Below are 9,729 nucleotides of genomic sequence, written 5' to 3'. Positions count from 1 at the left end.
CTTGTTTCTGCAGGGTGGAAAAAACTGCCTCGTTTGACACATTCCTCTGTTTTCCTCCCGTCTTTCAGATTATGTCGTAACCACAGAACTACCGAGCAGTGATGGAATCACTGGACACCGAGGTGAGGGCACGGAAGACCCTGGGGACTGTGGAGTACGTGGAGTCGTCGGGCTTCGCGCAGGGGGTGCTGCCCACCAAGAAGGATGTGGTGCAGAACATGCTGTACCTGCTGCAGCCCAAGAGGGCCGGCCAGGCCCAGCGCTCCAAGGAGGACGCGGCCCAGCTGCTTGCAGAGCACCTGCAGGAACATTGGCTGGTCTGCAACCTGCACACCATCGCCACGCAGAACATAAAGAAACTCATCCTCAAAATGTATGAGGAGTTCACCCGATTGTACCAGACCAGGAAGCAGAGACAGAACCAGGCTTTTTCTGAGCGAGCCGACAGATTCAATGAGAGTTCGGAGAAGCTCTTTGACGTGTTTTGTACAGACACACAGATGAGGGATAAACTGGAGGAGTACAGTGGGATAAAAATGACCAGCATCGAGTGGAAGTTTCTGGAAGATCAGAGGAATGAGAGAAAAATGTACTACGAAGATTTCACAGAGAAGCAGGAGCTGAAGATGATGGAGAGAAGGCAGAAGATACAGTGTCTGGAGCACTTCAGGAAGCTCGCCAGGGAAGAGAAGGAGAGCAGCAAGGCAAAGGAGATGAAGTACAAGGGCGAGGAGCAGTCGGATGAGGGCACAAGCGTGGACGAGCTGTATCCTGTGGAGGAGGAGAACGGCGGCGCCCCGGCCTTCTCGCTGCGGGGCCGGCGGAAGCGCCGCTGCACCGCCGCCACCGCCGGCACTGACCTGCCCCTGGAGGGCGAGCACATACGGATGAGCATCCGCAGGGTCAGGCCTGGCTTCTACGAGACTGTGGAAAAGGTGAAAAACTGCTAGTGCCCGCCGCTGAGAGCGGGCAGAGCTGCTGGAGTACAAGGTGGCAATGCACACGTTAGGCAAGTTTGAAATCCCACCATTCATTGGAAGTGATTGTTGTAGATCCTCAAGCCAGAGCTCAGGAACATGCTGCCTCCAGGGAAGAGGGCTGGGATGGTGACCGTGACAGCAAGGACTAAACCATATGGATTTGGAAGGATGAGCTGTCAGCAGCCAGCAATGCCAAGGCTCAGATGCAGAGGATGATCCAAGGTTATGTAGCACATAAGCCTCTTCTTCCAAGGTCCTGTCCGCATCCGTGGGGTTTGGAAGTCTCTCAACATTTCTGAGCCAGTGGTGGCCTAACAGCGTGAATCAGGACACGGATTTACTGCAGGGTGGTAACTTGGACTTGTTGCTAACAGAAAATCCCTGTGCTGAAGAGCCCTGGCTGCATTGGGGGTGAAAGATGCTTGGCCTCTTCCTGCGGGAGCTGGCGTTTCTGCCAGGAAGGAAGTGGGTTTGCAGCGTGTGTCACCAGCCCCAGAGAGGCATGCTGTGCTTTTGGAAAGAGACTGCTCTCCTGCTTGAGGAGCAGGCAGAGAGCAGAAGACAGTGGAGTGCTTTGGCTGTTAAAGCATTGGTGATTCTGAATGTTTTGTTCTAGATTCTATTTTACCAACGTTTCCTTGATCAGGATGAACCTTCCTGTAACTGGATGAGTTTTATCATGAAGTCCCTAATCTAGGATCTGGGGTGTGAATCCTAAATGAAGTGGTAATGTTTTATCTTTGGGGGGAGGGGGTTAACATAGGAGAAAATGCAAATTACATTATTTAGTTTTAAGATGAGAGTAATTTTATAAACTGTTATACTGCCTTTTTAGGACACAGGGAAGAATAAGCCTTCCCAGGTGTAGCTGTGGTGTTCACAGCAGCAGGCACCGACATCTGGGCTTGCTCTTCCACCCCCGAGGTGGTGCCTGTAGACCAGCAGGGGGAAGATGGTAGTTTTCCACCCGGAGGTTGTTTGAACAAAGCGTGACCCTCTTGCCCACGTACATCCTGAGCAGTGACTATCTGTGACATTTTAGTTAAGAGTTGCTTTACTGGTTTTTAAAGGTGAGAGACTTGAACTTCCAGTGAAACCCAGTGCTGGAGATCTCTCTGGTGAGATTCCCCAACCTTGCCAGACCACACTGAAAATGGAAAACCCCCAAGTCTCTATATGTCCACAAAAGATCTGTGGTAGAAAGAGCGCAAACTTGCCTGGTTTTAAAATTTACCTTCCAGTGTGAATGTTGGTTTCCCCACTCCAGTATCTCAGCTTTTTCCCGTTTCTTTCCTCTCCGTCCTGCACATCATTTACTGACATTAACTTGTGCTCTTTCATTCTTTGGCTTTTGCTCCCTTTAACAATAAATGCATGTACGAATAATTTTGACAGTTCATTTACTTTTGATGAATCAGTCCTCGGACTGCTTTGAAGTCCTGTGCCAAAGGAGGAATGAAACACGGAGCAGCTGCTGGTCCCCTGGGACACGGCGGCCCGGGCCGGGCTGCCCAGGCAGGCTCCAGCCTCGGCCACCTGGCACAGATCTGTCTGGCTGAGAGCTGTGTGTCCCTTCTCAGGGACCGTGCTCCTTACAAGGGTCCTTGCTCTGTGTCTCTGACAAGCTCTTCATGGTAAGTCGCTCCAAAGTATTTAGTGCCCGCCGCGTGCTCTGCACCACTCGTAGTTTTACAGGTTTGGTAGCAGCACCCTTGAGCCTCCGCTGCCTGAGGCTTCACAGCCTCCCGCCATCTCCTCTCTCTGACATGCTTCACTGACCTCCCCATGCAAATTATGTCACGTTTAAACTATTTGCCTTCCAGCCCGGAGGTGCTGGATTGAGCCTCTCACTGGGTCTCTACACCAGCAGCTCTGTTTCAGCAGGGAATATAGCCAAGCTCGGACCTCGCCAAAGTAGAAGTTTTTTAATAACTGCTGTAAGTCCCCTTTTTATTACAGATATAGCTGACAGTATAAATGCTTGTGTGTAAAGCAAATCCATTTGGGTTGGCTCGGATATGGAACACAGCTGTATAGTGCTTTATGATTTTCAGGGATTCAGGGAAATTAAGGTTGTCAAATTTGACTTCCTGTCTACCACAGGGAATTGCATTTCATTCAGAAGCCCCACACTCAGCCTGCTGGTCTCAGTTGAACTGACGTGTCTGACAGAAAGTCAAGCCGCAGGTGTCAGCATTTTGCTGTCTTCCTTGTTACCTATTTAGTGATTAATCACCTTCACTGTTTCAAAATAAGACAAAAAAAATCTGACCAACTTCTAGGCTGTGACTCTTTTCACGACATCCTGTACAGGCTGAGCAGAGTTTATCACATTAAAATCATATTTGGGTTTTTTTTAACTGGGTTTGACTGTGGATAGAGCCAAAGCCTGGCTCTGTTTCTGCTGCAACAGGGGGAAAATTTCTAAATCATGTATTCTGGTATTCTGATTACTCTTCTTTGGGACCATGGTGCCTTTTTAATCAGGACAGTAAATCTTGTCCCAGGATTCTGTACTTTTGTACGTTAACAGTTGTTGACTTTCCTTTTTGGTGTGTCCCAAATAAATTAATATAACGTACCTCTGGGCTTTTGTTTCTTCTTTCTAAAGGGGGAGGAAAGAGGAAACTGAAGCGAAAGTAAATCTCTGCTTCAGCTCTCCTTCCCAGGCCCTTGCAGGAGCAGCTGGGATGCATGCAGGTGGAGCTGCTCCTGTCCAGACCGTGTGGGGCGGTGGTAGGGAACGTGCAAGAAATGGGAATCTGGGACAGGGGCCCACATGGAGCTCTTTTTTTTCAAAGATGCTGGAATGTGGAGCAGCTGAAGGTAAGGGGAGAGGAATAAAATCTCTGCACATGGTTGCAGTGTTTCATGAGGACTCTGTGTGCCTCAGGCGTGGTGGGATTGGAATCAGAGACAAAGGTGGGGCCTCCCTGCCTTCCTGGTGTGATCCCATGCATGAGTGTTCCTCTGCTGCCTGTTGGCTCCTGACTGTGGTTCAGGGATGTTGTTTGAGATGAGTGAGGGGCAGTTGTGTCCGAGAGACACACAGAGATGGTTTGTACCACAGGACTTCAGCAAGGAAGGGGAAGGAGGAAGGGGCACGTTTCCATCAATGGCTTTTGCAGGAGGGAATCAAGGTGCATCCCAGGGGCTACAAATACTTGTGCTGGATGCTGAGTCACTGATTTTACTGGGTATTTGAGGAGGAACATTGTAAACCTTCACCCCTTGAATCCTTCTGGTTTCTACAGAGAGAGGGCATCCTGAAAGTCCTGCACCCCAGCCTGGGGCTCTGACAGCCAGGCAGGGCACATGCCTGCCCCAGGCAAAAAATGCCTTTTTGCAGCCTTTACAAGTTCCTTAGAGCTGCCCAGGCTGGCCAGAGTGAGGTTGTACAGAAACACCCTCCTGATTCCTCAGCATGGATGTGCCTCTCCTGACCACTGCTCTGCCTCCCCCCCCTCTCGGAAAGGGGAAGGAACACAAAAAAAAACAACCCAAAATGCAAATCATGGCACTACTGAGTGGGCTGGATGTGGAAAACAACGTCTGTGACTCAGCACAGAAAGAGTCACAAAGCTGGAATTTAAAACAAGTCCAAGCTGAACTCTGTGGGCATATGGCTCATGGAGTGTTGGGCAGTGCCTCCCCAGGAGGGACCTGGGTGGGCAGGGGGAAGTGCCAGACAACTTAACACAGGGTGACAGTGATAAATTGTGGCACTGCAGGTGGGATACTGGGGAGAAGTGATCCTGCGAAGAAAGGAGCGGACCTGTGAGGCTGTGTCACAACTGTGCTTGTGTTCAGTGCGAGTGGCCAGGCTTGGGCATAGCTCCAGGAGGGGAGATAAACCTCCTGTGTCACCTGGCATCCACGCTTTTTTCCCCTGGGGGGAATGCATGGCACAGGTGGTGGTGAAGCCATCCCACCATGGCAGAGCTGGGCACAGAAATCCTGGTGTGGGGCACAGGAACCCAGCATGACACCTGCCCTACCCCCATCCTATGGCTCTCACTGCCTCCACAGGAAAAATCCCCTGAATGCTGAAAGGAGCTGCAGGACGAGCCTTTCCAAGGGCAACCACATTAATTTATTAACCAAACACGTGCAAGGGTATTTCCTGCTCTCACCAAGGGTGTTGTCTTGTTATTCTTCCTGAGTTTCTTGACAGCAGATGCTTCCTCCTGGCACAGCTTTGGAGCCAGCAGATACTGCTCCATTATTTTAAGACATAGCAATGAAAGTTCCTGTATCCCCTTGTGCTGCCAGCAGTGTCCCCTCTTGCACGGTGCTCTGGTCCTGCTCAGCTCAGGGTTTGCTCTGGGGCCTGGGGACAGCTGCGCACAGCCACAGCCCCCCTGGCAGAGCCTGCTGGGCAGCCCACACGCACCTCCAGAGGGAGGGAGGCTAGAAATTGATCCTGGGGAAATCCAAACGTCTGGGAGTTGGGGTAGGAGCTGTTGAGCTTTCTCTTTCCCAGCTACCTGGTACAGAGCAGCCAGGCCCCCAGACTCTTCTATGCCAGCGGCTTTCAAGGAGCCAGCTTCTCCCTGGCTCCAAGCTTTTTGCAGCTCGATATGCTCAGTTTTGGGAAGTGGATATTGACAGAGCTGTGGGCTGCACCTGCCCAGGTATTCCCTGGGTGCACTTGTGGCACTGCCATGGCTCTGGCAAGACATCTGCCTGTTCAGCATCCTCAGTTGTACCCCAACACACATTTTGTGGAGTTTCTTTGTGTGTCAGCGCTTCCTGCTGGCCCACAGAAGCTGCCTGCGGGAGACCAATTTGCTAAATTGGCCCAGTCTCCAGCAGCATTTTATATCCTTTTGCAGGCTAACGTGGCCCTAAATCACTCACATCTTAGCTCCTCTGTCTCTGGAATGCATTCATTATGTGAGCACCCAGACAGTTCCTCCTGCAGTATTTCTATCTTGAGACATACCACATTGTCTGTGAGAGATGCTGGGAAGGGAAGTGGGCAGTGTGGGGGCAGGACACGCTCTAAGACACCCTGACTCTCTTGTTGCCGTCACACCCTCAGCTGTTGGGCTCTTACTTCCCACATGTTCCTGTAGCCGAGTTTCTGGATGAGAGAAGCAGCTCCTGCGGAAAGTCCAGAAATTCTGGGAGATGCCTGGGTGACGGCAGATATGAGAGAGGTGGGGGTCCCTCGCCAGGACCTCAGTGACCCCTTTCCCTGTTCCCCCCGGGGCGGTCCCCGGGGGCTGGGCGTCCTTCACCAGCGGCACAGCCGACCGACCCCACGCCGGCTGCTGCCGCCCGGAGCCCGGGAGGTGCCGGACCTCGAGCCCGGGGCTGGGGCGTGGGGACAAGCTGGGGACAAGCCCAGCGCCGGCGCCTGCCGGGAGGGACGGGCTCCGGTTACGGCCTCGTACAGAAATGAGTGGGGCTGCGGGACTCCGGTGAGGTTTCTGGTGCCGGGCCGAGGGGTATTAAAGAGGAGTGCGCGGACGGCTGAGGGCTTCGGCAGCGGCCCCCGCCATGGCGGGCCCGGGCAGCGACGGGGACCTGCGGCGCCGGCTGAAGCTGCACCGCACCGAGATCGCCATGGCAGTGGACGACGTCTTCCCACTGCTGCATGGCCTGGCGGACCACGATGCCGTCCCTGACCATATCTTCAAGGTGAGGCTGCGGAGCAGGCCAGGCCGGTCATGCTGTGGGGACCGGAGGGCTGGAGGGCAGCCCTGGGCCGTGCTGTGCCCGGCAGGAGACGCTGAGCCGGGCGGAGCGGGAGGGCTCCCACCGCGCTTTCCACGCGCTGCTCCCGGGGCTGCTGGGCCGCGACACCGCCGCCCTCCGAGCCTTCTGGGCCGTCCTCTTCAAGGACTACAACCTGGAGCGCTACTCGCGGCTCCGGCCTCTCCGCGGCGCCTTCCCCAGAGGTAAGTGGGGGTCAGCTGGGACGGGCACCCCCGGGCGCTGACAGTGGGCAGGGGCGACAGCCGGGGTGCTGGTGCCTCTCCCCTTCCCTGTTATTCTTGCAGAGGTGGAGCTGGGGCGGCAGCGCCGTGGAAGGCGTCTCTCCCCAAGCCCCACAGCACCGGCCCCACACAGACCCCAAGGCAAGAGGAAAGCCCCCGAGGAGCGGGACAAGGCCCGGGCGGCACAGCCCGCTCCACGGCACAGTGCCAGCCCTGGTATGGACACCCAGAGCAGGATGGAGATGGGGCAGGGTGCTACCCCCGAGGTATTGTGGCGTGCCCCCTGATGCCCATCCTCACAATGCTGCAGGGCCCCTGGTGAAGGCAAAGACTGTGAAGAAGCCGGAGGGCACAGATGGTGGCTGTGGCAGGTGGTGAGGTGCCCGTCAGCCGTGGGGCCATCGAGGGCATCCTCATTAAACACGTGCTGGACCCAAGTAAGTACAGCCCAGCCCAGCCCATCCCAGCCCAGCCCAGCCACCTCCTGCCCAGTTTAGTCCCCAAATTCAGGAGCCACCCTCAGCCAGGGCGACGTGGAAAAGGGGAGCTGGAGCTGCCTCTGGCCTCTCTTGCAGACAGCTCCAAGACAGGCAGCAGAGCTGGTGACAAGCCATATACCCCAACTGCCTGCGAGGAGCCAGAGGCCAGGAGCAGAAGCCACAGTCTGAAGCCCCCCACCCAGCCCAAGGCATGCCAAAGTGTACAGACACCCCCCTCATATGTTTTCACCCCATCTTGTGCAGCTGCCAGGCTGTGGCAGGGGGTTGTTCCTGCATGGCATCATAGCCATGGCCTGGGGGTGTCCCCCAGGGCAAGCAGTGCCTCTCCAAACCCCTTCTTGTCTCACCAACAGAACAGGGAACCCCAATTGCACCCCCAGGGCCAGCTGCAAGCAGCCACTGTCTACAGCCAGGATCCTGTGCCCCACCAGGTAAGCCCTGGATGTGACACCTGGTGCACCCCCAGGAGGAACTGTTGGGGTTCCCCGGCATGTCCATTTGCCTTGGCCACGAAAAGGAAACACAGGGTTCAGCTACTGGGGGTTCACCATGTTACAACCCCCAAGAAACAGGCAATCTTACCACCCTGAAAGGATTGGTATGTTTGGTGCAGGGTGGGTGATGCAGGGGGAGAGGGCAAGGGGGGTGAAATACTTTGCCACAGCCATGGCTTCAGCCCGTGAGGGTGGCAGTGACTCCCTGCCCACTTCCCTGGGGACAGGAGAACGAGGATGAGTGTGCAGCATGCGGTGATGGTGGTGAGCTCATCTGTTGTGATGGCTGCCCCAGGGCCTTTCACCTTGCCTGCCTGGTGCCCCCGCTGCCCCACGTCCCCAGGTGAGTCCCAGGGCACGCAGGGATGCCAGTGCCCCCTGCCGGCCCTCACTGCTCTGCTCCCACTGCGCAGCGGGACGTGGCGATGTGGCTCCTGTGTGGAGAACGTGACTGAACCAGGCCAGCTGCTGGAGGCAGACTTGCCTGTGGAGAGACCCCCCGAGGTCCTGGGGGAAGCGGCGCGGGACACCCAGCCGGGTGGAGTGGAGGGGAGCGTCTGCAGCCGCTGCTGCGCCCGGGTCCCCACTCCCCACCACTGTCCTGCTCCCAGTGGGGACCCCACGTGAGTTCCCCATCATGCCCGACATGCCAGCCTTAGTTCCTCCCTGGAGGGTTCTGCCCTGACAGTCTGTGTCACCCCTGATGGTCTAGGGGGCTACAGCTGTGCATGTCCTGCACGGGCACCCTGGACACAGGAGGTCTGGGCACCACTGCAGCATCTGGAGACCAACTGCTTCCAGCAGCCAAGGTCAGAAAGGGCAGTGCCAAGAGTAGGGTGGGAGAGGAAAAGAGGGGCCTAAGGGGAGCAGGAGGGTGGAGGTGGGTCAGGCAGGCTGAGGGGTGGGCTGATATTACATGGAGGCAAATTAGTGAAGCTGTACTGGGGGAGCATGAGCTGGGCCCACACCAGCTGAGGGACTGAACATGGGTAGCAACCCTGACCAAAAGGGGAACAGGCTGATGGCAGCAAGGGAGCTGACAGGACATCTCTCCATGCACAGGCAGAGGATGGAGCCCTTGGCAGTGACCCTGTGCTGAGCCGGGAGGAGCTTGATGCACTGCTAGGTGAGGTAAGGCTGTGTGTGACACCAGGCAGATTCCATGCAAAGGGGACCATGTCTCTGGTGTGGCCCGCAGGGGGACTTGGGGCTATGGGTCAGGCAGCAGGTGCCTGGACAGAGGGAAAGGATGTGGGATGGAAATATAAAATGAACACCTGGGGCTATCCCACAGAGCACATGGGATGGGATCTTGCAGTGGGCATTCCAGACCATGGCACGACCGCTGGCAGAAACACAGGGGCTCCTCACCTAGTGCACAGACCAAGCAGCAGAATCCACATGGCAAGCCATGAAAAGGCAGCCTCTGAGAAGCAGGTAAAACATGACGAAGAAAGGCATAATGATAGCAAAAAAAGTCACAGAATAAAACACTGACGGTCAACAGGACAAGCAAAAATGGCACACAGAGAGCAAAACAGCGGGATACATCCAGTGACACTATAGAGAGACCAAGGGCACTGAAAATCTACATAAACAACATGACAGAGAAAATATAATAAAATTACTATAAAAGACTATATTAACCAAAGCTCGAGAAAAAAATATTTATTCCTAAAAAAAGGAAAAGAAGTAAAAGATACAAAAAAACCAAATGGAAAATGACAAGGGAACTGGAGATAAATAAATGAAATATCACCACAGAGAGGCAAAAGACCACAGGCCCCCCCGACACACAAGGGCACAAACG

At 55.0% G+C, this 9,729-nt stretch overlaps 3 protein-coding genes across 3 annotated transcripts in view; 2 read left to right on the top strand and 1 right to left on the bottom strand.

Moving 5' to 3' along the window:
* SCLY (selenocysteine lyase) overlaps nt 1-42 on the bottom strand; it is a 6,247-nt gene extending 6,205 nt beyond the window's left edge. Inside the window, exon 1 of the mRNA XM_005425080.2 lies at nt 29-42. Coding sequence (XP_005425137.1) covers nt 29-42 — 14 coding nt within the window. The remainder of the gene's footprint in view (nt 1-28) is intronic.
* A 29-nt stretch (nt 43-71) lies between these two features.
* LOC102031621 lies at nt 72-3,561 on the top strand. The gene has a single exon (XM_031060338.1). The coding sequence runs from the start codon at nt 102-104 to the stop codon at nt 948-950; it is 849 nt and encodes a 282-aa protein (XP_030916198.1). The 5' UTR covers nt 72-101; the 3' UTR covers nt 951-3,561.
* A 2,924-nt stretch (nt 3,562-6,485) lies between these two features.
* LOC102039608 (autoimmune regulator-like) lies at nt 6,486-9,438 on the top strand. The gene is given in 12 exon segments (XM_031060354.1): nt 6,486-6,626; nt 6,712-6,886; nt 6,989-7,153; nt 7,230-7,278; nt 7,280-7,362; nt 7,501-7,625; nt 7,779-7,856; nt 8,147-8,262; nt 8,333-8,542; nt 8,632-8,728; nt 8,982-9,050; nt 9,214-9,438. Coding segments are annotated over 12 exon segments (1,389 nt in total). The 3' UTR covers nt 9,295-9,438.
* Nucleotides 9,439-9,729: the final 291 nt, after the last annotated feature.

Source organism: Geospiza fortis, unplaced genomic scaffold, assembly GCF_000277835.1.
Source record: "Geospiza fortis unplaced genomic scaffold, GeoFor_1.0 scaffold118, whole genome shotgun sequence".
Taxonomy (NCBI): Eukaryota; Metazoa; Chordata; class Aves; order Passeriformes; family Thraupidae; genus Geospiza; species Geospiza fortis.
Note: the sequence above shows the minus strand (reverse complement) of the source record. Positions and strands in the feature narration are given on the sequence as shown.

What these genes read in the sequence shown, in the direction of transcription:
- LOC102031621 (XM_031060338.1), top strand. Translation starts at nt 102, where the DNA reads ATGGAATCACTGGACACCGAGGTGAGGGCACGGAAGACCCTGGGGACT.